Source organism: Canis aureus, unplaced genomic scaffold, assembly GCF_053574225.1.
Source record: "Canis aureus isolate CA01 unplaced genomic scaffold, VMU_Caureus_v.1.0 ptg000156l_RagTag, whole genome shotgun sequence".
Lineage (NCBI taxonomy): Eukaryota > Metazoa > Chordata > Mammalia > Carnivora > Canidae > Canis > Canis aureus.
The window spans coordinates 61116-86923 of NW_027554458.1; the positions used below are offsets into that span (position 1 = coordinate 61116).

General features: G+C 57.3%; 1 protein-coding gene across 1 annotated transcript; it reads right to left on the bottom strand.

Annotated features, from left to right (window-relative positions):
- Window positions 1-23859, bottom strand: LOC144309679 (rho GTPase-activating protein 27-like). Its single transcript, XM_077890767.1, is given in 5 exon segments — window positions 1-972; window positions 1329-1772; window positions 20587-20648; window positions 20651-21269; window positions 23673-23859. Coding segments are annotated over 4 exon segments (1308 nt in total). The 5' UTR covers window positions 21252-21269; window positions 23673-23859; the 3' UTR covers window positions 1-771.
- Window positions 23860-25808: the final 1949 nt, after the last annotated feature.

Here is a 25808-nt window from a genome sequence, read left to right on the forward strand (position 1 = left end):
TAGGAGAATAGAACATATTTTATTTAACAGTTATAACTTGATTTGTAACTTTACAGTATTGCAATGCATGGTGTGAGGCTTCCATTTGTACTCTTGTCCCGGCCCTGCTGGCATTTGCGGTGGGCTTGGGCCTACCACCAACCGCAGGCTCTACCAGTGAGGCTGCACTCGCAGTACCCCTACCCCAGAGCACTGAGCCTGGCACAGAAGAGCAGATAATAAATATTGGCTGTGAGAAACAAATGAGATGATCCAAGTGAAATGCTTGGCAGGGTGCAAATGTCAATAAATATTAGCTATTATTGTTTGTTGAACAGACCAACAGTTTGTGGGGCAGGTGGGCCAAAACCCAGAAACTGAAGGGGTTTGTGCCTGAGGAGAGAAAAGGCATAGCTGCTCCTTCCTTCTTCCAGCCCTGTAGGCCTCTCCCAGCTCCCGAGGGTAAGGTGGGCACCGGGCAGGTAGCCTGACAGCAGAGATGCTGAGAGCTGGGGGCTCCTGCTACTTGCCCACCCGGCAGAGCAGAAGAGCTGGGCAGGTTTCCTGTCTGCCTCCAGCATCTCCCCAGGCCCCGACAGAACCCATTTGCCTTAGTTTCTTTTGCTCTGCCTGTGAGCACATGATGGGGTGTGGAGGGGTGCGGGGGGGGGGGTAGCTGAAAGAGCTGAGGTGGCCCTCCCGAGGCTGTGCTGTGCTGTGAGAGGAGCCTGTGAGGCAGTCAGGTGGCCCACAGGACCCCGAACAAGTCACTTTGCCGCTGCCACACCCTCTTCACTTGTCAAATGTGACTGCGTGTGGAAATGGTGCATGTCTCGTAGCCAGTGTGAGGGACACAGTTAATATGAACAGCCGGTGCACAGAACACAAGTGGGTCAGGGAGGGCAGAGGCTCACTCAAAGAGCCCACGGGGGAGTAGTCCTCCTCGGGGTAACTGGTCAGCGACTCGGGGTAGTCCGTTTCAGGGGTAGGGGGCTGCAAGGAGCAGGAGACAGAGTCAGACGCTCTCCGAGCCAGTAGGGACCCTGGGCCCCGCCCTTTCATACCAGGCCACGCCCCTCTATAGCAGTCCAGGGGACTGCGGGGTGCAGGAGGCGGGGCCTGAGGCCTGAGTCACCCCGCACCCCCCCGCACCCCTTCCCCCCCTCCCCCCGCCCCGCGCCTGAACCTCATTCCCGGGGGGCGGGGGCAGGAGGCGGGGTCCGAGGCCTCAGTCACCCCGCCCCCCCCGGCCAGGCCCCGCCCCTCACCCTCATTCCCGGGGCGGGGCAGGAGGCGGGGCCTGAAGCCTCAGTCACTCCGCCCACCCGGGCCAGGCCCCGCCCCCTCACCCTGCGCTCCCCGGGGTCCAGTGGGCTCAGGCCTGGCTGCATGTCCTCCAGCGCGTCCTCGGGCTCGTCCTCGGGCTCGTCCTCGGGCTCGTCCTCCAGCTCGTCCTCCGGCTCGTCCTCCCAGACGGCCTCGCCCGTCAGCGGGTTGTAGAAGAACACCCTGCGGCTCTCCTCATCCCAATACTGGCCCCAGTCTGTCTCGAGGCTCTCGCGGCTGCCCACCGAGGCCGGAGAGGTGGCTGGGCTGGCGGCGCCCTCAGAGGCCTCGAAGGGCGACTCCCAGGTGGTCACGCCCGTGTCTGGGTTGTAGTAGTAGCGGCGCCCGCTGCCCGCGTCCCTGTGCGTCTCCCATGCGGGGGGGCGGGGGACCGAGGCGGTGCCGGGTGACGTGGGCAGGGGCTGCCTCTCGACGTTCTCGTACACGGGCTCCGGGGGGTCGTCCACCTGTGGGAGCAGGAAGGAGGCGTGACCGTCAGGGCAGCTCCGGGGTCACCCAGTCCCGACCCAGCCACTTCCCACCTGGGCGACCTTGGGCAAGTTGGAGTACCCCCTGCTTCAGTCCCGCCGCTGCACAATGTCTGCCCTGCCCGCTCCGGAAATTGTAGTGAAGAGAGAATGAGGAAATATTCGTGAAGGGGCATTGTCAAATATGAAATGTCCCAGATGCGTAGGGCACTTACATTATTTATTAACAATAATAAAATATCGATATCTTGAGTTCTCCCAGCTGCGCACTCACTGTGCACTCCAGGGGGCCAATCAGAGGTTGGGCAGGAATAGAGAAATGGCCTGGGCCCCATTCCTTTTCCTCCCCATTCAGGTCACAGAGGGGCAGGGCCCTGCTGCACTCTACAGCCCCCACCCCTCCTTCCTTCCTGTCCCTGAAATCTCTGGGACTGGAATCCGTACCACCTCTGATCTGGGACTGAAACTTCCTGAATGTGGTTTTTGCAGACCTCAGGATCAACTGCAGAGAAGGGAGAGAGGCAAGCCAGATGGGAGGAAGGAAGGAGGAGCTAGGAAAGAGGAGCCCCTCGTGCCCTCCAAAGGAAAGCGAGGTGGGCTGGAGGGTCCGGCCACACACAACATACCTCTGGTCATGCTCAACACCCCACTGCTCCTTGCGGCCTGCGGGGCAAAGTCTACGCCTTTAACAGGGCACCGGAGGGGCCTGTCGCCTCTCTGTCTACTTTATTTCCTGCCATTCCTGGCCCCCTGCCTTGAACTTTATGCTCTAGTAGCCTGGGGCTGCTGGAGGCTCCACCCTCCCTGCTGTATATCTTTTATGGGCCTGGATCCTTCAGAGTGCCTAGGCCCATCCCCACCCTTTTTTTCACCTGGCCCACTCCAATTCCTTCTTCAGGACTCAGCTCAGGTGTCAGGTTCAAGACCTTTCTTGAGATTCCTCTGGTGTGCCCACCATCGCCTAGCACCCTCAGCTGGCCAGAGGGATAGATAAGGACACTCTTAAACCCCAGGCAGCAGAAGAGCACCAGAAGATTAAGACTGTTTCTAGGACGATCTAATGCTACGGGGGAAATGCAGACTTCGACATGGGGAGCAAGTATATAGTTTCAAATCTGTGTTTTTAGAAACCCTCCAAAATGCTAACAGAGATAGTTATCTCCTCTGGGCAGTATAGTTATAGGGATGGGGTATTTATTTATTTATTTATTCTTTAAACTTTTCTCAAAATTTTGTACAATCACCCTCCCCCCCGCCCCGCCTTTTTTAATCACAGAACTGCCTGTGATGCCTTCACTAAGCTGTAAACTTCCCAAGAGGGGAAGCCGGTCATGTCAAGGTGGCATCTCCCTGGGCCTTAGGAAGGCGCCTAAAAACACACTCGTTTGTCCCACAAAGATTCACCTGTCCGGTGCACGCACTGTTCTAGGCACTGGGGAACGCAGCAGTGAACAAAGGGACCCACATCCCTACTGGGCAGCCTGTGTAAATGGTCAGGGAGCAGGGAGGGAGATGAGCAGGGTGAGAAGTGAAATGCACAGCACAGCACGTTGTCCGTGGTAGTTACTGCTAGCAGGAGACAAAGTGTCAGAAAAGCAGTGGTAGAGTTTTAGATCATCAGGGGCAGGTCCCAGGCATGGAGGGAACAGGAGGAGCTGGATACACCAGATCCTCACTCCTCTCCCTCACCCTGCAAGCGCTTGTGTGGCTGAGACAGAACCCCCCACCCCACTTCTCCTTTCTCTCTGTCCACCGCAGCCATCCCATATTCCAGCCACACCGGCCCATGGACCCTCCCGCAAACACAAAGCCACCTCCTATCTCTGCACCTTTGCTCCAGTGGGTCCTTCAGCCTGGAACTCTCTGCTCTCATACCTGCCTACCCAGATCCTGCTCCTCTGCTGGTGCTCTGCTCCAAGCCTCCGGGAGAGGCCTTCTCCCTCAGGAGAGACGTCTGGCGCACGGACATGCTGTTCATCCCTCTGTTCGGGCCGGCAGCATTCCGCCTTGGGTTGTCCACTCATCTGCCTACCTCCTCTGACCCCAAAGGCGGGGTTTTGTTTTTGAGCAGGGGACCCAGGATGATGTACTTGACCCCAGTTGCCCTCTAGCTGCTGGCCCAATGCCCTGAAGCACACATCCAATCCACCAAAAGTACTTATTGCTTGAGTACAAAAGCCAATTCCAAGCCACATTTCAGCAGCAAACAACAAACAAACACACCTGACACCACAGGAGACTCAAGTTAGCTTTGGACAAGGACTTCCTGGGAGTGGGGGTTCAGCACAGGAGTCTCTTTGGGAGACCAGGATGGAGGCAGTGGACAGAGGAAGGTGGGTGACCAGACACATCTCCCACCTGCCCCAGCTGGACCTGCTGAGGCAGGCGCCTTCCCCTCCTTGGGACAGGGGCTGGGAGGTCATGTGGGGCATAGATGAGCTGAGGAAGGAGCCAGGCTCTATGGAGCGGGGATTTCCACCTGCAGGCTGCTAGTCTTGGCTGTGAGTCCATGGGGAGTCCCAGGCTGGCCAGGGTGATGGGGATCTCACACGAAGTAGCCCTAGTGGGTACAGAGGTGAGACCTAGGAGCTGGATGTTTAGGCTCTCAGCATGAGGGGGCTGTCAGAGGAAGAGAAGATGCAGAATCGCACTGTGGGGCTCCAGGCTGCAGACCAGAGGCCAAATGGGGGCAGGGCAGGGCCCCTGGGAGGGGCTGCCCCAGAGACACAGGCTGCTTCAGGAGGTAGGAAGGGGCTTTCACTGGACGGGAGCAGGCAAAGTCCAACCCCCTGTCAGTGATGCTACAGCCCTGTGGTGGGAGCTGGACCACACGCAGCGGCCCTGAGGCCCCTTCAAACTCTAGAACTTTCTCCCTGTAGAGCCCCTCCAGTGCTAGGATAAAGCCAGGATCAGACTGGAAGCCAGGCAGGGCCAGTCCCCCTGTGCCCTCTGGCCTTCAAGGGGAAGCTCGTGCAGGTTAGAGCAGGGTCTGCCACCCTGCCCACGACTCCTGGAGGTCCAGGCAACACCCAGTGACAGCCCATCAGTGGGGCCCTGACTAGGCACCAACAGCTCTCGGGGCCCAGATCCCAATCACAACAGAGACACGGGGGACAACAGTAGGAAAGGGGAAGTGGTCTCCTACCTCAGCGGCAAGAGGGGCTCTGGCTCTCACCACGCCCAGCTGCCCAGCCCCGCAGCCCTCCCCTTGCCCACAAGCAGGTGGCAGGCCTGCCTCTGCCCCTGCGCTGATCACCATCTCTCAGGGTCCCCCTGCAGCCCCTCCCAGGCAGGCGAAGGCCTTGGCAAAGGGAAGAGGAAAGCAGGGAGGAGTCCCCGAAGTCTGAGAGATGTCCTGCTCCGAAGCTCCGCTCAGCCACTCCTGAGAGGGCCAGAGAACAGAGGCCCACTAGTGGCACCTTGATCCCGAGGCCCTCGGCCGTCCCCACCAGAGGCTGAGCTTGCCCCCAAATGCCACGGCCCCCTACCTGTCCCCGCAGGGCCTGACTCCGCCTCCTGGTCAGCCTGGCAATCATGTCCACCATCCTGTCCCCTCAGAGCTGCTGGGACGAAGCCCTGGGCAGGCTTTAGGGGTGGAGCCAAGGGGCACAACCCCAGGGCTGGCACAAGGCAACAAGGAAACAAGAAGTGGCTTTGAGGTGGCGGGAGGCTGAGCCTCCAGCCCATTTCCTGTCAGGGCTGTGGAAGTGCTGCCTGAGACAGAGGCTGCCTGCTGTGGGGGGGGGTGGGGGGGGTGAAGTGGGGGGGGTCTTAGGTCGGGGGTGTTTCTATGTGTCCAGGGAAGCGCCGGCCTTCCTACTCCATACTCTGGTCACCGGCAAGGTCTGAATCCCAGGGCAGATACAGCCAGGGAGCAGGATGGTGCCAAACCGAGGTTGGGGGAGGGGAGGCCAGACAGCTGGGAGAGGGCAGAGGGGGCAGTTGGGTGCTGGGGCCCCAGGCTGGCGTAGACAGGACACGGAGTGGCCCTCAACTCCCCCAGTGCCCAGGGCGATGGGGAAGAGGAAGCTAGTGTGTGGGGTGCCGGGGCGGGGGGGCAACGTGTCAAAGAGGAAGGGGTCTGGGCAGCTGTGGCATCAGACGGAGTCAGTGTCTGGAGTTCTGCAGCCTCACAGAGGACAGGAGGGATTCTGACCACACCACAGTCCACTCGCCTGACTGCCTGAGCCTGTCCCCTCCCGGTTCGCTCTCCAAGATGCACGCATGCACCCTCGCCTGGGTGTCTAATACGTGCACAAGTATGCCTGCGTCCCCACTCTCTAAGGACCCGGAGAAGGGGACAGGGACTAGCCTCTCCACAACCCCACAACCAAGAGCTTCCCCTGGGCCTGGTCTCTCTCCTGTTTCAGGCTCTGACCCCACCTTCCACCGGGATCCCAGACCCATTGTCTCCTGCTCTTCCATTCCAGTAACCCTCCTGTCCCCAGCCCTGGTCTTACTTCCTCCCCTGCCCATGCCCCCCCAGACCACTCCTTCCCTGCACCCACTGTGGGCCCAGGACAGGGACACCCAAGGAGAGCCAGGCGTGGTGTAGATTTGGAGTGTGGGCCCTTTGGGCAGACCGCATCCAGAACAAGCCAGGGATTCATGCCCTACTCTGCCCTCCAAGCTCCTGTATTGCTCCCCTCCCATCCCAGGTGGGACTCAGAAGCCTGGAACACTGAGGGCAGAGAGGCCTGGGGTCCTCCCACTTGTCACACACATGACACATCCCACTGCCCCCGCCCTGGGGGACATGGGCCACACGCAAAATAGGTCACCAGGAGAGATGGAGCCAGGCCCAGAAGATGGGAAAGGCCGGAAACTCTGAGCTGGCAGCAGGCAGGAGCTGGGGAAGGAGAGAGAGGACATGGGTGTGGGGACCTGAGCCCTCAGCACTGCCCCGCTGGAGAACTAGGGAGCAGGGTCTTCCTGTGGCAGGAACCAAGAGTGACAGGACAGGAGACTGGGACCACCGAAAAGGCAGCCCACGTGCTGTTCCTCCTCTGTAAGAAGCTGGGCCCCCCAGGCCTGGGGTCTTCCCAGGGGGCTCTGGCCCCCCACCCCAGGGGCTGAGCCAAACCCACACAGCTCTGGCCTGCTCTTCTTGGTCAAGGAGCTTGGTTCCTCAGGCTTCCAGTCTAGGCTTCCCCTCAGCAAGAGGAGGCGTGACCACAGCAGCTCCCCAGTGGTGTCCTCCTCCCTCAACCGCATCTTCACGCCTGGCCTGGCCCTCTAGAGGCACACGGTGGAGGAGGGGACAGAACAAGCCGGCTGCTCTGTCCTCACCCCTTCTCCCCAAAACCCTCACAGGAGGCTTGTGGCAACCAGAAAAATCCTATCAGCTCTCTGAAGCCAGAGGCAAAAGAAATGCCTGCAAACCAGTGACTGGAGCCCAGACACTGGCTCAGGGGGGCTGCCGCGGGGTCGGGACCTCCTTTGCTGACTTCAGTGCCTCCAGAGCTGAGCAGAGGGAGAGTGGAGGGTGGGTTGTGATCTTTGCCTCAGGGAGCCTTGCAGGGTGCCCAGAGCTGGCGTCCTTCCCTTCCCTGAGCACGCCATCTCCAGGACGGAGTCCGGGCCTCACTGTACCCACCCCCAGCCCTGAGCCACAAGTCCACTGATGTGCAGTGGGGGAACTGGGGGTCCCCTCAGAACGGAGGGAACCACGCCTGGAGCTGTCCCCAGAGTCTGGTGTAACAGGTTTGGGCCGGGGCTCAGACCCCTCGTTTTGTACTAAAGCCCAGGTGAGGCTCAGTGTAACCTTACTGCTCGGCCTGTAGCCTGCGAAGACGAACACAGTAGCCCGAGGTCAGGTTCCTCTGTGGGGCTTAGAGCAGAGGCATCATCATTTGATTAAAGGGGGGCGGGGAGAATGACGCAGGATTCAGAGAAATGGCTTCTTGTGTCGCTGGTGCCCTAGCTTCTCCCCGGGCAGCCCCTTGAATCTCTGCGCCTCTGTTTCTTTATGCATAGAATGGTGCTGTCATGCTCTCCCCGCTCCCAGGGCTGGCCTCTGTGGAGGCGTCAAGCCGCCCCCGGGATCCTACACCCTACACTCTACACTCAGGGACGTGGGAAAGAAAGCGGGGTGACACTTCCGTTTTTTTGGTTCTGGGTTTCGATTGAGTGCCCTCGGCTCTGGACTCTGCCCTCAGCCTCTTGGTGACCTCATGGGACTGTGTGCTCGGCCTGCTCCTCAGGGTAGGTGGGGTGGGGGGTGGAGCCCCTTTGCCACTCACATGCTCTGTGCTCTGGACAAGGCTGGCTGACGCCCAGGAGGAATCAGAAACCGTCTGTCAAGGAAACTGCTGGCTGGCAAAGGCTGTCATCGTGAGCCAACCGAGGGAGAGAGATGTGACAGGGGCCTGTCCCTCCAAATGTGTCTGCACCTGTACCCACCGCACCTCCTCACTTCCCCACTGGAGGGACCAGGTTCCCCCGTCCAAGAGGGCCTCCCGAATATGGGCCCCTGAGGATCCCACTGCCTCTTGCTCAGAAGCTGCCTCTCCACAAACCTCTCACTAACCCTCCCACTTGATGGCTGCAGGCCCTTTGGCGTGGCAACAAATTCCAGGTCTCTCCATCTTAAAAAGAAAATGTGTGCTCCTGGACCCAGCTCATCCTGCCTCCTTTCCGGAGCCCACCTGTTGAAGGTGTGTGTGTGTGTGTGTCTGCCGTCCTGCTTCTGACGTCCAGCCCACTGCCCGGGGGTCCTACAACTCCTTTGATGACAGCAGCGGTCCTTGGAGGGTCTGACTCTCCTCAGGACTTAGTCCTTACAGGCCTCTCCCTCCTCACCCTCTGGTGCCTCCTGGGCTGTGAGCCATGCTCCTCTTCCTCCACTTAACTCCTTGATACTGGGTCTCCCATTTGCTTCTCACTCTCCTGTCCCGGGGAAGCCCAGCCGGATCTGTTAGCTTAACTACCTGCAAGACCATCTCCAGGAGCAAAAACCTGAGTGGAGTCCTGGGGGTCCTTGGTACACCCTACAAGCTGCATATCCCAGAAACCAAGTTCACCTTCCTCCCCTCCTCCTTCCCATCTTGGCATCATCTTGTTTTTGTTTTCTTCTTTTTTTTTTTAAGATTTTATTTATTCACGAGAGACAGAGAGAGAGGCAGAGACACAGACAGAGGGAGAAGCAGGCTCCCTGCAGGGAGCCCAATGTGGGACTTGATCCCAGGACCCTGGGATCATGACCCAAGCAAAAGGCAGCCGCTCAACCACTGAACCACCCAGGTGCCCCATCTTGGTTGTTCAAGCAGAGATCTAGAGTCCCCGAGGCTGGGGACCAGCCTAAGCCTTTCGGACATATCAGTCTCCAGGTAACACAGGGGCTAGGGGAACATGGGAACCCCACCACAAGGAAGCAGAAATTCAAATCTAGAATAGATGTCCTATGGGGCAACCACTCTGGTCCCTGTCCAGGCAGGAGAAGAGGGAGGGAAACAGCAAGAGAGATTTAAGAGACAAATGAGATGCATGATCCTTGAGCTGATTCTGGTTCAAACAAACTGACTGTGAGAGATTTGTTTTAGGACAATGAGGGACATTTGACTATGGCCTGGATCTTAGCTGATATGAAGGAACTAATATTAATTTTGTTAGATATAATAATGGGTATAGTATTGAGGTTATGGAAAAAAACATTTTTAAGACATAACAGGCTGGGGCACCTCAGAAGCTCAGTTGGTTAAGCGTCTGCCTTTGGCCCAGGTCATGATCCTGGAATCCCCGGGGCGCATAGGGCTCCCTGCTCAGCAGGGAGCCTACTTCTCCTTCTGTCTCTTTCCCCTTGCTCATGTTCTCTCTCTCACTCACTCAACATCTCTCAAATAAATAAATAAATAATAAATAAATAAATAAAAATCTTGTTAAAAAAAGACATACAGGCTGAGTTTTTAAGGGATGAGATAGGATAAATTCTGGAATTTATTATTTCTCAGCAAAAAGAAAAAAGAGAGAGAACTAACTTGACAAGAATTGTTAAATCTAAGTAATAGGTATAATTATATTAATTATAATATTCTTTTCACTTCTTTGCATGTTTGAAAATCTTCATAATAGGGACACCTGGGTGGTTCAGTGGTTGAGTACCTGCCTTTGGCTCAGGTCATGATCCTGGGGTCCTGGGATCGAGTCCCGCATCAGGCTCCCTATAGGGAGCTTGCTTCTCCCTCTGCCTCTCTCTGTGTGTCTCTCATGAATAAATTATAAAATCTTTAAAAAATTTTTCATAATAAAAAGGGGAGAAAACCTCCCTTAAACTTGTTTACTCTTCTGGATTCTCAGTGTTACTACTCCAAGGTGTTCACTGTTTCTTATCCAGAAAGACAGGCCCTTCCAGCTCTCCCCTACCCCTGGTAGTAATTTCTCTCCTTTATGACGCAGCTCTGGCTCTAGGAATTCTGGAAACATGGCAGCTTAAACATGTCCTGCTTCTTCTCTTCTCCTGGACGCTACCCTCAAGGAAGGGGCTGTGCCAGCTCCTGGGCAGGGCTGGCTGGCAGGAGTAGAGGGCCTGAGATAGAAGCTGGAACCCAGGAGACCCCGGGGCAGACCAGGCCACCATAGGACCCTAGGGGGAAAGCAGGGTGACCCCGAGGAGCTGACAGGGAGTCAAACAGGTGGGCTCAGCACTCTCTGCCCAACAGGCTGGGGATGCCGAGGAGGCAGCAGGCAGGGAGAATTCTTGATGGTGTCTTAGAAGAGGCTGCCCAGCCCGGCTGGCCCGCTGGCAGAGACCACCATTCCTCTGCTCTAGGGCCGCGCCTAGTGGGGACACTTCAACAGCTCATCCCAGCCCCAGTGAGAAAAGACACATAAACCCCACTCCTCTGACAGGACAGTGGCTGGAGAGAGGTGGAGCAAAGAGAACAACCAAATCTACCCGGGCTGCAAGACCCTAATACAGCAGGGTCAGGACGTGCTAAAGACCAATCACCAATCCGGGTAGGAAGAGGAGTTTGTCAGTAAAAGGTGGCAGGATAGGTGGATGGCCATCCAGAAAAATAATTAAAGGTGGGTTGACATCCTACTCTGTCCACTCGGATATACCCCCAAATAGATCAAAGATTCAGACATAAAAAGCGAAACCATAAAAATACTTAAAGAGAAAAACATAAGCAAAATTGTATATTAAAAATAAAAAAGGCAGAAGGGCACCTGGGTGGCTCAGTGGTTGCGCATCTGCCTTTGGCTCAGGCAGTGATCCCGGGGTCCTGGGACTGAGTCCTGTATTGGGCTCTCCCTGCAGGGAGCCTGCTTCTCCCTCTGCCTGTCTTTGGCTCTCTCTGTGTGTTTCTCATGAATAAATAAATAAAATCTTCAAACCAAACCAAACAAACAAAAAAGCAGAGACTCAAACTCTAAAAGCCATACATTTGACCACGTAAGTGCATCTTAAGTCATTTGCGTGGCCAGAAAATAACATTAGCAAAGTCAGAAGAGAAACTTACATGACAACTCCTGTAAGAGATAGAGGGCTGTTTTCCTTCGTATGGCAAAACCTCCTAATAACCAATAAGTAAAAGACCAATAAGTCAATGGAAAAATGAGCACTGGCTCTGAACAGGTTGTTAACAGAAAAAGGAAAACAAACAGTCCTTAAATCTATGAGAAGATGCTCACTCTCACTGAAAAGAGAAATGCAAATTCAAGCTATCCTAAGATCATATATTTTACTATTGGATCAGCAGGAAACGACATCTTGTTGGCACCTGGTTGGCAAGGCTGTGGGGGATCAGACACTCACATTTGTGTTGGTGGGAATGTAAATTGGTATAAGCCCCCAGGAAAGGGACAGCAATTTGGCAAAAATTAACAAATATCCATCGTTTATCCTTCCACCCAGCAATCCTACTTCTGGGATTTATCCTTGATTTATCTGCACGTGGGGTGAAAGATTATCTATTACAGGACTGTGCATAATAGCAAGAGATGGGAAACGATTCAAGGGCCCATCACCAGCGGACCGGTTGAAGAATTTCTGATACATCCGTACAGTGAAAACCATGTAGCTCTAAGGAAGGAGACTGATACTCTCTCTGCACAGACTCCAAGATATATTGTTAAATCAAAAAGGCAAAGAAGAAGCAAGATGCGGTGTTGTGTGTACTGCATGTCACCTTTACGGAAGAGAGACAGAAAAGCAAGTAATCAAATGTGTTTTCATACAGGTTTGTGTTTGCATAAAGAAACTCTGGCAGAATCGAGAAAGAATTAATGAAAGTGGTGACTTATGAGTTGATGGAGAGAACAGGGCACAGAAGCAGGTGTGTGGGGGGGAATTTTTACTATATACTTTTTAATATTGCTTTTATTTTTATTTTATGTTTTAAAGATTTCAGGGCAGCCCGGGTGGCTCAGCGATTTAGCGCCGCCTTCAGCCCAGGGTGTGATCCTGGAGACCCAAGATCGAGTCTCACTTCGAGCTCCCTGCATGGAGTCTGCTTCTCCCTCTGCCTGTGTCTCTGCCTCTCTTTCTGTGTGTCTCTCATGAATACATAAATAAAATCTTAAAAAAAGATGTCATTTATGTATTCATGAGAGACACACACAGAGAGGAAGAGACACAGGCAGAGGGAGAAGCAGGCTTCCTTCGAGGAGCCTGATGTGGGACTGTATCCCAGGATCCCAGGATCACTACCTGAGCCAAAGGCAGGCGCTCAACCACTGAGCCACCCAGGCATCCTATTGCTTTGATTTTTAAAAACCGTGAAAGTACATTATCTAATTTTTAAAAAAATCTTGCTATTAGCAAGATAGAAGGGCTGGAAAACACAGTGACTACTGGAACAACAACAAAAGGGAAATCTTCAGGAGATTCAAGTAAGACACTAAAGAAAAAAAAAAAAAGACTACTACTTTAGAATTTAAAATATATCATGTACTACTCATTGAAGGTGAGGACAGTCCCTTTCCAGACTCAAATTTGTGGCCTGGAAGAGAAAGCAGGAGAAATATCTCAGAACTGATGTACGCAGAGGCAAGACATAGAGGGGGCAAAGCTACAAAGCTGGAGACGCCAGTCAAGAGAGCTAACATGCAAATGAAAGAAAAAGGCAAAGACCCCAATACTCATGCAACAAAGAGATTTCTCTAAGCTGAAAAAAGACCCACGGCTATCCAGAGACTGACGGGGTTTTATGAGTTCCAGGAGGAGGAGTGTTGAGAAAAAGCATCCCTCCCTTCTGCACATCCTAGAGGGGATGTTTGATCAGGAGCCGCAGGGAAAAGCAGAAGCCACGAATGAAATGCAAGGGGTAGCAGGACAGCAGAGGAACAGGACAATCAGGAGCAACCTGATAGAAGGGGGAAAAGGAAACCCGTTAAAGATTCTGAAAAGAGTGCATTATCCCAACAAAAAGACAGTCAGTTTGGGTTTCCAAATTCAGTGGTAGGAGATATATATATGAAATAGACGTAAAAACATGATAATGTTGAATATAGAAGGATACTGAGAGATACCAGCAAGTGCAAAAAATAAAACCCAATAAAATAGAAAGAGTGGCCCTGCTTGTAACAGCAAGATGGTGATTCAGGTTGAAACCACCCACCGGGTAAAGAGGGACACCAGGGGATGATACAAAGGCACACTCTGTGATGCCAGGACAGTCAAAATCTGTGTGCACTGCCAACAAACTTGTAGTTAAATATAAAAAGCAAAACCTGAGATGCCTGGGTGGCTCAGTGGTTGAGCATCTGCCTTGGCTCAGGGTGTGATCCCGTGATGTGATCCCGGGGTCCTGGGATTGAGGGATTGAGTCCTCCCCGCAGGGAGCCTGCTTCTCCCTCTGCCTGTGTCTCTGCCTCTCTCTGAGTCTCTCATGAACAAAAAATAAAACCTTAAAAAAAAAAAAAGCAAAACCTGCTAAAAGTACAAGATCTTTACAAAGAAAATCTGAGCGAGAGATGTAATAAACCTCTATTGGAACTGGAGTAAAAGACAAAAACAAAAGGAAGTCTACAAAGGAAACACAGGTTTCAATAACGTAATCGATCAGCTTGGCTTGATATATACCAGACCTTATGTCCCTTAGATGGAAAATATACGATTTTTCCACTATGAAAAACTTAGAAAAACCATTTATTTCTTCGGTCACGAAGGAATCCATAGAGAAATTTAAAAATGGAGATTTTGCAAATCTAGGAAAAATGAATACTTTCCTAGGAAAAAGGCAAAATGGCCAAAGTGAACAAGAAGGAGTGGAAAACGTGAAAAGACCAAACTACCGTTGATGAGAAAAAAAGTCTGCCCCTAACAAAGCACCAGGTAGGTCCAGAGGGTTTCAGGGAGGAGGCTGAATGGTAGGAACCTCTCGGATTCAGCCGCTGTCCCCCTTCCTTGGCCAGGAGGCAATCCTAAGTTTCTCTCTAGCGACTGGCGGGATTCTGGGGACTCCGGGGACAGCTCCTCCAGCGCACTCCCACGGCATCCTGCAGGCACCCCTGCCACACCAGATCCTACCTGTGGGTCTGCTAGCCCATCTCTCTTCTGGGACAGAAAACTACCTGATGGCAGGGACCATGCCTTGTTTCTCAGTGGCACCTGCCATGTACTGAATCCATGACACAGTAGGTGAAAAATCGCAGTGCCATTGTCAGTGTACCGGGATGCCCCGGGGTCTGTAAAAACTCTCCCACACAGAGTAAAGCAGAATGGATGAAAAGAAGCCAAAATGCTAATAGTCATTATTATTTTAAAAAAGATTTTATTTATTTATTCATGATAGACCAAGAGAGAGAGAGAGAGAGAGAGAGAGGCAGAGACACAGGCAGAGGGAGAAGCAGGCTCCATGCAGGGAGCCTGACCTGGGACTTGATCCCAGGACTCCAGGATCACGCCCTAGGCGGAAGGCAGGCGCTAAAGCGCTGAGCCACCCAGGGATTCCCTCTAATAGTCATTAGAGTGAGATTGCCCATATTCGCCAAATATTTGCAATGGCGTTAAGCTATTTAAAAAAAAAAAAAAAGATTTTATTTATTTATTTGAGACAGAGAGATAGAGCACGAGTGGGGATAGGGGCAGAGGTAGAGTTCTCTATGCGGGGCTTGATCCCAGGACACTAGGATCCTGATCTGAGCCAAAGGCAGATGCTTAACCTAGGGAGCCTCCCCAGAGCCCCTCCTTAAGCTATTTTTATGGGGGGGGGGGGGATAGTAATTTACAAGTTGAGAAGATTCCAGGAGCACTCCAGTTGCGTGCAGCAGAGGCAGGAAGGCCCCCCTCTGGCACCTTTCTTGGTTCCTCTGGCTTCCTCTCCTAGGCCAAGTTGGCTCAGCCCCCAGGACAGACATGGAAGCCCTGAGAGGGCCCCCTGCCCTGCTCACCCAATGCCTCACGGTGGACCTCCACTCGGAGGACCCATAGGAGCCCAGAGCCTGGGCTAGGCAGAAGGGTCCTGCAGGCTCTGCTGTGCCTAAGCAGCTGCTCTGGAAGTCCCCTCAACACCACAATCCTTCCTCAATTTGGCAAGAGAGCCTCCTGCACTTGAGCAAGGACCCCTATGTCCCTCAGACCCAGTCCCTGGCAGCACCATTTCCCTCAACGCCAATCAACCTCAACTGTCCCCTGACCTTCTAGTCTGGAACCCTGACCATGTTTGCATCAGCTGGGCCTGGCCCTCCCCACTACTGGACACAGACAGCTCCAGGAAAGGCAGAGACAACAGATTGAGTGAGAAGCCGGCCCCTGGCGCTCAGGAAGGAAGTGGGGAGGCAGGTGGACCCGTCTCAGGGGGGCTGGGGACTGAGAGGTGAATCATAAGGCTCAGGTTCAGGGGAGATCACCCAGGGGACTCCACAGAGCCATGGGGGCTGCCAGGGGCCTGGGAGGTTGCTCCTTTCTGCCCTGGGAGCTGTGGGTGGGGAGGACAACTGGTGGCCAGGAATGTGGGCTGGGTTGGGAGGGGGCTACCCAAGAAGCTGCTCTTTCATGGGTCAGGCCTTAGGCTGGGCAGTGGGGCTCTAGGGTCAGCCTGGGGCTGCAGGTGAGTCATGGGGAGGGAAAGGTCAAGCCAGGTGTGAAGAAACCAGCCGGGCCAGCCCAGGGCTGCTGTTCTCCAAGGGTGGGTGGGGGGGAGGTAAGACAGTTGCTGGGAGGAGGGCATACAGACAAGGGCGCTCACTGCCCCCCCTCCTTGGCCTCAGCTCCCCTGCTCCTCCTAGAGGGCCCCCTGGCTGGTCCCAAAGGGGGATCCAGGTGGAGGGATCCCTAAGGCCAGTTCCTTTGCCTTAATCACCGCTGCCTGGGGCGGCTCTTGGAGTCTGTCCCAAGGGGTGGGTGCCAGGCCTGGGATCCAGAGAGGAGGGTGAGGTGCCTGCCCGCCAGGCACCTGGCAGGGGAGTTTCAGCATGAGTGCAGGAAAAGACCAGGTGGAGGTCAGGGAAGGAGGAGAGAGGGTGGGAGAGGCACGACCCCGCCTTCCCCGGGCCCCATTGGGAGTTGAGGGGTCACTCACAGTTCTCAGCACAGGACAGGGAACCAGGGCCCCGGAGGCTCCTTCTAGTCCGGCTGCCTACTCAGGTGAGTAGGGCTGGGCTGGCTGCATAGGAAGCTGCCGAGGCCTCTGGCTGCACCTCTTTCCTTCCTGTGGCCAATGTCTGGGCAGCAGGGGCGGGCTCCCGTCCAGAGGGCCGGCCTGGGCCTTTCCACCTCAGAGGCCCTGGGGTGGGGATGGTGACCACACCCTGAGATCCCCAAGTCAGCAGGTCCCCCTCCCCCACTCCACCGCAACCACGGGGGAGGAGTCTCAGAGGCCCCTCCTCCTCCCTTAGAGGGGGTGGGGGCAGAGTGCTCCAGAAGGTGTGCCTCTGCCCTCTCCTGGGACAGCTTCTCCCACTGCGCCCTGGGTAGCTGGGTGCTGGCTGGTGGACGAGGGCTGGGAATTCCTGCCTCCTTCCCTGTGGCCGGTGCCCACCGCTGGGGACACGCAGGGTGCTTGGAAAGTGAATACTTGTTTGCCTTCCGATTGTCCTGTCCCTGCTGAGGGGAACAGGCTGGCCAAGGCTGTGGCCACCCAGCTGAGACTGCCTTCCGAGCTGCTGCGGGGATGAACCTTTGAGTGAAAGCCCATGGGACCACGAGCCCCTTTGGGACAGGATCGTGTCAGGTGTAACATGCTTTGCGTCCCCAGGGTCCAGCACTTTGACCAGCACACAGCAGGTGCTCATTACATGTCAGTTGAGTGGAAGGTGAATGACGAGGCTATAAAATGCCACACAGTGCAGAGGCTTCTCTCCTCTGGGGTGGGTCCCTGCCTCTGCTGATTCCTCTCCCCATGCCACCCTCTCCCCTTGTCCACTGGTCGACTATCCCCAATGACCCAACCCTGATCCTATGTCTCCTCCACCCTCAGATCATTGCCCCTCGCCTCAGAGGAAATGGGTCCCTCCCTCTCTGCCCGGGGCACCCCACCCCCACCCTGTTGGCCTCTCTCCCTGCGTCCCGTCGTCTCCCCAACCACCTCTTCACCATCCTCAGCCTCCCACTCTTCTGGCTCCTGACCGTTCGCTTAGATTTGGGGAGCCTCCCCCCTTGACCTCCACCTGCCTCTGGCCACAAAGCATCTCTCCCTTCCCTGCCAAGCTCCTGAGTTGTCTACGCTCAGCCGGTGTCCTTACCTCATCCCTCTGGCCCCTGCCTTGAGCCCTCAGTAACCCCTTGACCAGCTCCTGATAAGGTGGCTGCTGACCTCGCAGTCACCGTTTCTGATACATGTTTAATGGCCTTTATCTCACTTCTCCTTTCTTCTGGACGTTTCTCGGTGTCTGGACAGGCACTCTCCTGTTCTTCCTCCTTGTTGCCTATTCCTTCCTCTGGGGCTTCTCTTCCCTCCCTTTGTCTGTTACCCGAATGTGGTGGGGCCTGACTGTCTCAGGTGTTCCCGGCCCCACGTCCACGCACTCTGCCCGCCCCCGGTCCACATGCTGCAGGCCACACGCTGCAGGCCTTCTGCTGGGCAGCAGGCCCCCTCTCCAGCTGCTGTCTGGACCTGGCGCCACCGAATAAACAGACCACTGTCTGCGGGGTGTGCGACTGGGAGACTGCGACTCATTCCGACTTCTCTCCCACCTTCCTCAGCCCGTCGGCCACTAGATTCCAGGGAATCGACTTCCCAAATCTCCTGTCATCACTGTGTGCCTGGGAGACCATGGAGGTCTGTCCTCTGCTATTCTCAAAGTCCCAGCCACGGGGGTCTTTTCTGAACCCCCTCTCTTCTCTGCTGAGAATCTTCCAGCAGCTGCAGGATTAAGTCCACATTGCTGGTGAGAGTCCACGAGGTCCTGCCTGGCCAGGCACTGCCCATTCCCCACAAGAGCCCCAGCAGTACAGGATGGGAGTGGAGCTGCAAGGCCTCAAGGGTGCCACATCTCACACCTGCACCCATGCCTCGGCACCACGGCACGCTGGGTGTCCTTCTATCCCAGATGGCCTGTGCCACGCTGGTCTGAGGCATCTGCCCTCTTGCCAGGCTCCTGACTCAGATGGTAGCTCTCCAGGGCTGGCGCTGTGCCTCATCAGATGCTTGGCAGGCAGGTGGGAGGCCAGTTCATGCTTAGTCAAGGAGTGAATGAAGGGGAAGGGTAGGTGCTGCCTCTCCTGCCTCCTCTAAGAAGGAAACAGGGAGGCTCACCTTTCAGGAAATTCCCTTCTCTAAATTCTGCCTTCGGGTCCCCTGGGTGGCTCAGCGGTTGAGCACCTGCCTTCTGCCCAGGTCATGATCCTGGAGTTCCTGGATCCAGTCCTGCATCGGGCTCCCTGCCTGGAGCCTGCTTCTCCCTCTGCCTGGGTCTCTGCCTCTCTGTCTCTCGTGAATAAATAAATAAATAAATAAATAAATAAATAAATAAATAATCAATCTTAAAAAAAAAAGAAGGCTGCCTTCAATAACTAAGAGCAGACTGGGGATCCTTCCCAGGAGAGAACCAACTCCCCACCCCTGGAGTTTGTAGGGGACAGGGGGTCAGGGAGACCCACACGCGACACTGGAATAAAGCAGGGTCACAGGGGAAACAGGAACAGAGATACCAAGCCTCTTGTTGAGATCGCACGGGGAATTAGGGCCAGAAGGGGGAGCAGGCTGAGCGTCTCGACCAATACCCAGGTCTCTCCGCGGACGCCCGGTTCCTCCCGGCGCGAGCACCACCCCGCCATCACGTGTGTCCCCACCCCCTCACTCCCCGGTAACTGCTGCTGAAGAAGGAGAAAGAGAATATGGAAAGGCCCCGGAATGCGCCTCCGACGGCCTGCCTGGGAACGGAGGGGCGCCGGGGTAAGGAGCGCTGGCATCCAGCCATCTGCCCCGGAGAAGCTGGCCACCTGGCCCCCAGGGCCGCCGGGCGCAAGATCCCCCTGGCCCCCGCCCCCGTTCCTTCCGGGCGGAATCTGGGTCCGCGTCCTCACCCGCAGAATGCTGTTCCCCGCCATGGCCACAGGGGGGCGGGCTGCTCCTTGCAGAAATCAAAGCGAAGGCGGCGCCGAAGGGGATGCTAAATGCGACCCGGGTCTGCCTCCGTGCGGCGCCTGCTACGTGCCAAGCGCTTCCACGCCTCACCTCGTCGAAGGCTCACAACGCTAATCCTTTACACAGGAGGACACTGGGGCTGGGGCAAATAAGGGATTCCTCAGCAGCTGGCAGGTCACCCAGCAGGGTCAAATTCGAGTCTCTCTAGCTTCAAATCCTGAGCTCTTTGCACTGTAACCAGACCTGGTGGTGGGAAGACCCAGGAAGTCCCCGAGCGGGACGGTGCCTCCTTCCGCGGGGCATCCCACACTCAGTCCTGGCATGTGCCAGGCAACCACGCTGACATCAAGTACATCAAGGACAAAGAAAGAAACCAGAGACACAAGGTTGGGGGGTCATCCATTCACCCTTTCCACCCGTCTTTGGGCCAAGGGACAAACTGAGACCCTGAGAGAGGAAGTGAATCTCCCATAATTACCCAGCTGGTGGCAGATGTCAAAAAGATGTTTGTGCATCCTCCCTCCACGTCTCCACACCCCCCTTCCCCTGCCGCAAGTTCCTAAAGCTCAAGATGTCAGGGCCATGGAAAGGATTCTGGGGATGTAAGAGCGTTTTAAAACCGTGCTCTATTTTCGGTTGCCCAAATCAACACAACCGGATTCGAAACGAAACGAAAGAAAACAAAACAAAACAAACAACAACAACAACAAAAAACCCTCGCTGTAACCAGACCTCTTCCTGAAACAAAAAATTGGTGTGCGTGCGTGTGCGTGCGTGCGTGTGTGTGTTTAGAGGGGAACTGAAATGACTGAAATGTTGGAAGAAGCCAAAACGGGAAGCAGATCCCTGACTTTCACATCCATTATCTCATCTGATCCCCAAGCGTCTATGAGACAGGGGAGGCGGAGAGATCCTGCAGGCCCAGGATCCCGACGCCTCTCGGAATGGTGCGGCTGTCAGGCAGGTGAGGTGGCGCGCACCTGCCAGCACGGGGTGGGCGGCACACCGTACTCCAGGTCATCTACATTTCTGCAGGAAAACGAAGTGTAATAAATAAATAAAGACCACCAACGGCTTCACCCGGGCTCAAGTCCAACTTTGCCACCAACTGAGTTACGGAAAACACTCGCGCTTCGGGGAGCTTTGGCATTTCGGAATTGCAGATGTGACTGGGAGCCTGCACCCCTCTCGTTTCGTGGTTGAGGAACGTGGGGCTCCGCGTGAGGCAGCCCGTGCAGAGCCGGCGGACGCTAAGCGGAGCGGGGCTCCTGGAGCGCGGGCGCAGCCCCCCGCCCGCCTCCTCGCTCCCGGGCGCCCCATACCTGCTGCGGGCGCTCGTCCCGCGCCGGGCCGCGCTCGTCCAGGATGGCCTCGTAGACGTTCCCGAGTCGCTGCGCGCCAGGGGGCGCGGGCACACCCAGGAGCCCGCCACGCTGCAGGCCTTGAAGCTGCCGGCGCTTCCCAGGAGGCCGGCAGGGGGCGCGACGGCGGCGCGCGCCAGGTCGTCCAGGGACTGCGCGGGCCGCACGGGCGCCGCGGGCCGCGTGTACAGGCAGGTGGGCAGGCCGGGCCCGGGGCTGCCGTGCTGGGTCGAGGCGCCGCGCCGCGCGGGGCCGCACAGGGAGCTCACGCGGCCCCGGGGCTTGGCGGCCGTGCCGTCGGGGCCCGCGGGCGCCGGCGCGCTCACGAAGCGGTAGTCGTAGGCGAGCGGTTCGGGGGCTGCGGGGCCCGGGCGGAGCGCGGGCGGCGGCGAGGAGGCGGCGGGGTCCCCGAGCGCCGGCAGCTCGCGCACGTACTGCGCCGGCAGGTAGAAGGGGCGGCCGCCGGGCTCGCGCCGGACGTGCCCCCAGTGCTCCGTGCTCCGGCGCAGCAGCCGGTAGCGCTCGTTGGGCTGGATGGCGACGCGCCGCCCGTCCTTGCCGGGGTACTCGAAGGGATGCTCCACCAGCACGTACACGTCCCCCTCGACGTCCGCCGCCATCGCCATCGCGGCCGCGGAGTCTCCCTGTGGGCACGAGGAGGAGGGGCGCGGAGGTCAGGGCCACCCAGCCGGGAGGCGCGCCGCGCTAGGGGGACAAGAGACTTGGTTGAGTCCCGAAGCCGCGTTCCTCCTGTGCCTTAGGGCCTTGGTATCTCCAAAACGGGGCACTCGGATAAAATAATCTCGAAGGTTCCCATGCCCACAGTCGCTGATGTAATTATGCCAACGCTGATTCTGTGGCATTGCTGATAAGATTTGAGCCTCCATTCAATCCCCCGGTGGGGAGGTTGTGGGTAATACTGGTCCAACTTTGCAGCCAAGGAAGCCTTGACTCAGAGAGATGGGGTTGACTGGCGGCGGTAAGTCGACACCACACTTGCCAAAAAGTTGCCTGAACCTCAGTTTCCCCGTCTGTGAAGTGGGAAAAAGAGCTCATTCCTTCCGTGCCCGCCCGCCCCCGCCCCCGCCCCGACGCCACCAGCCCTCAGGAAATCCGGGTCCACAGAGCCTCTTCCCTCCAGGATCCTGCGCCCCCGGCCCGGGCCCTCGGGGTCAGAGTTGAGGCGCGGGGCTCTAGGAGCTGCCCCGGCGCCGCTCTACCCCGGGAGTGTCCCCGCTTCGCGTAGACCAAGGGCCTTGGCATGAGGCACCAGGACTGCCAAGGCCGGGGAACCGGTTCTCTTGGTTTCTCTTTTCTTCCCCAGCGGCTCTGCGGGGAACGTGAACCCGGAGCCTGGCCCGCCCAGAGCGGCCCGCACCGCCCCCGACTGCAGATCCCACCTCCAACCTCCCAACCTCCCGAGAGAGGCTGGAGGGCCTGCCCACCTGCCCTGTGATCTCCACGTTGCCCCACGAGAGCAGAGCGGCCCCTAGAGAATGCACTACCCAGGCGGTGTCCTCCCCAAAGCTGTCCTGGAGTGATGGCCCCAACCCACCCCTCTGCATGCCAGCTTAGCTTGGCTCTGGGTGGGGCAGCCTTGGTCAGAGCCTAACTGTAAAGCTGCCCGGGTCTCACCATCAACAAGATGAATGAGTGACTTCTTGCGTGGCTGCTCCCTCCCGATCTTTACACTGACCACATCTCCTGCCCAACTGGGTCTCCCCGGGGGCAGCAGGTAGGAGCCCCTGTGGCTTGCTGAGGCTGAGGAACCCAAGGAACAGGGTCTGGCCGGCAGGGGTCCGGGTAGGGGCTCCTAGTGCCCCTTCCCCACTTTCTTAAGCTCTCCTCGATGGGGAAAGGGGTGCACAGTGGGCCCTGGAGGCGCAGTCAGTAAGCTGCCTGGAGCAAAGGCAACAAACCCTGGGAGGATACCCCTTCTCGTCACCTTCTCCTGGACCCCTGGCACTCGCTCACCTTGGCAGGGCAGGTCTCTGCGGGCCCATGGTGAAGGGCTAGATAGACCTTCCAGCCAGCAAACGATGCAGGTTAGGCCCCCATCTCGTTGGGCGGGGCTTCTGAGGGCTGGGTCGGGAAACCTCGGGGAGCAGGAGCTGCCAAGGGGAGCAAAGAGGCAGAGGGAGGCTCCGGAGGGCTGCCCCCAATTCTGGGAGGGGCGAGGAGGAGCCTGAAGGAGTGTCTGGGCCAGTGGAGACATTGGGAGCGGGCCCAGGGCAAGAGAAGGCAGGAGGGAGGGGCGGCAGCTGGCAGGGCTGCGACTGAAGGTGTGCTGTGCTGCCTGCTGGCAAGCAGAGCCCAAGGTGGGTAGACTCCCACCCTGCGCCCTCCACCAACGCCCCCCCCCCCCGCGGGATTTGTTGGCCTCCAGCCTCTGTGTCCCCTGGGTGCGCTGCTCCGGGGCTGCTCCACCCCGGATCGTCGTCTCCAGGCGTCCCCTTACGGGTGAGGCCATTTGCACCCTGAATCACCAACTGCCAACCGCGAGCCCTCTCCAGCCCGATTGCTGGCACTACTCGCTTCGGGCCCACCTCCGCCCTCCCCAGGCCCTTTCCCCGCACAGCTTGGCCGGGCCTGGAAAGACTCAGGGCGGGGGTCCCAAGGCAGGGATGCCCACCAGAGCGGGGGTCTCGGGCTGGGTGGGGAGGGGACCCGGACTCGGCTCCTTCCCCAACTCGGGGGAGCGCGGAGGTTCCCTGAAACTCCAGGACTGATCCGTCCCCAGGAGCTGCTTTGGGTCCACTGGCCTGGGGACGAGAGTCACAGCGGCGCCAACGCCTGGGTCGGCGCGGGGGGCCTGCACCTGGGCCCGTCCTGTCCCCGGACGGAGGGCAGCCCTTTTCATCTCCGCTCCTCGCGGGGGGATCCGAGCCGCGCGGCCCTGCTCGCGGGTCCCGCAGCTCCGGCCCCAGCGCCCCGGGAAGGGGAGCCGGCGAGAGAGAACCCGCCACCTGCAGCACCGCACCCCCACCGGCCCCCGGCTCAGCGCCCCCCGCCCGGCCCGGCCCCGGCCCCTCGGGGTGTCCGCTCACTGGCTTCGCCTCCACTCGTCCCCGCAGGGCGCGTGGTTTCGGCGTCCGCGCTCCCTCCTCCACCGCCCAGCTCCCGCGCAGCCCGCTTTCCTGCTCAACAATACAGCGAGGGAGGCACCAGCGGAGAGCGCCGGGCAGAACTTCCTCCCGGGCCGAGGCTGGGCTGTGGCTGCTAGAGACAATCCCCGGTGTCCCGCTTCCTGTCCCCTCTGGGCCCAGGGAGCGCAGACGCCACCGCTCCCCCCCCCCCCCCCCGCCCTTCCTGGGCCACACCTGGCTGTCTCCCGGAGGTGTAAGCAGGAGGGCGAGGATGGTGGTGTGAGGTGGGGGCGTGGGGGGGGGGCGTGGGGGGGCAGCCTCCTCGACTACTTCTGGCCAGATTTCCCTCCCACTGTTTGATTCCGTCCCCCTGCTGCCTAGATCCTCCTCTGGAAGAGGGCCACCCTCCAGTCTGTAGGGTAAGCCCAGAGCAGCCTGCTGGAGCTGGACTCCTAGCACTTGAAATTTTCTCTCCTGTAAACTGGGGACAGTGACACCTACCTCCCAGGGTAGTTGGCGAGATTGAATGAGATGCACTAAGCACAGTATAGTATCACATTATTATAGGAGCACACATTTGTTATTATGAACATTATTTTTATTAGAAGATGAGCTGTCTTCTCTGGTGTTGGGTTGTCTCCAACCCCCCATTCTCCTTCAGGCAGGAGGGGGAAGGGAGAAAGGAATGTCCTCAGAGGCACCTTGCTGAGGATGAGGCACCCAGGTCGCCTGGCCCTGGCCTCCCTGTCCCTAGGCCTCAAACCCAGTTCCTTTTGTCTTCTCAGAGCCCACTTCCTACTGACCTGGAGAGACTTGAGGCCCCTGAGGGAAGCTGGGGCTCAGGGGATGTGCAGAAGGTGCTCCCCCAGGGCCAAAAGGCATCTTCAAGGACAAGGAACTGCAGACAGAGCAGAGTGTTTCAATCACATTTTTCCACAATCTGCCTTCCCTGGAACTAGTCTGTTTCCTTCTTCTGGCCTCACCACGGGCAGTGGTGGGCTTCTCCTGGCACTTAGAGGAAGGTAGTGGCCAAGTCTAGGCCACTGGGATCCCTGATTCTGGTGCTGCTCAGCCTTTTCTAAGCCCCCCCTCTTGCCTTGGAAAACCCAGTAGGAAATAGTCCCAACATTCTTCATGTTCCAGTGTCAGGGCTCTGTGCTTTGACAGGCACAGGGAAGGTGCCACTCTGGTGGGATTTCAGGCAGCAGCTTCATCTGTTATGCATGAGTGTACGTGAGGAGACCTCCAGCAAGGCCCCGAAATCTCCCCCTGGCTCCCTGGCCAGGACTCCTAGTGGCACCTCTTCTCCCCTGCGTGCCCGCGCCCCTTGCTTGCAAATGTTTACTACCAACCCTCCCTCTCCAGGCCTCCCCAGCTAATGAGGGGGGGGGCATCCAACCACAGGATGGCTGGTGGCCTCCCCCAGCCAGTGGCAGCATCAGGATTCAGAAGCAAGATCACAGGTGAAAAAGATCAGGTCTTTACTGCAAAATCACCCAAAATGCACACGGTAGCAGTTCCTTCCATACATTGCAAAGCGCTGTTCAGGGCCAGCGCCCCCCCGCTAGAAACAGTTTATTGCATAAAATGGCATTTTAAAAATAGTGTGGGCACCACTGAGGTTCACATCAGCTTTCCATTGGAGGTGAGAGGGTAAAAGTCAACTCATTTGATTAGCAGCTTTCTGGTGCTGGGGAGAGGGTCAGTTCTAATGCTACTAGTCCCTGGGAGGGCGGCGGCGGCGGGGTGGATACCCAACCTAAGCAAGCTCCCTAGGGCCTCACTCCTGCTGCCTCCTAGGGCACCTTCTGGTGCACATAACATACTCACGGGCCTGAGGAGCCAGGGCTGGGCCTGGGCAGCACTGCCCACCCCAGGCCAGCCCCTGTCCACTTGGGGACCTGGGGCACCTGCAGCTCTGCTTAGGCTGGGTCTGTGGGGGAGCATTAATGCTGGCTATGGGGGTGCAGGATGGGGATAAGGACCCACTTTCCCATTTAGGAGGCTTTGGCATGCTGGGCCTAGGTGTGCACCATCTTCCGTGCCGGGGACAGAGAAGTTGTGGGGCAGCCCCCTGTTACAGGCACCCCCACCCCC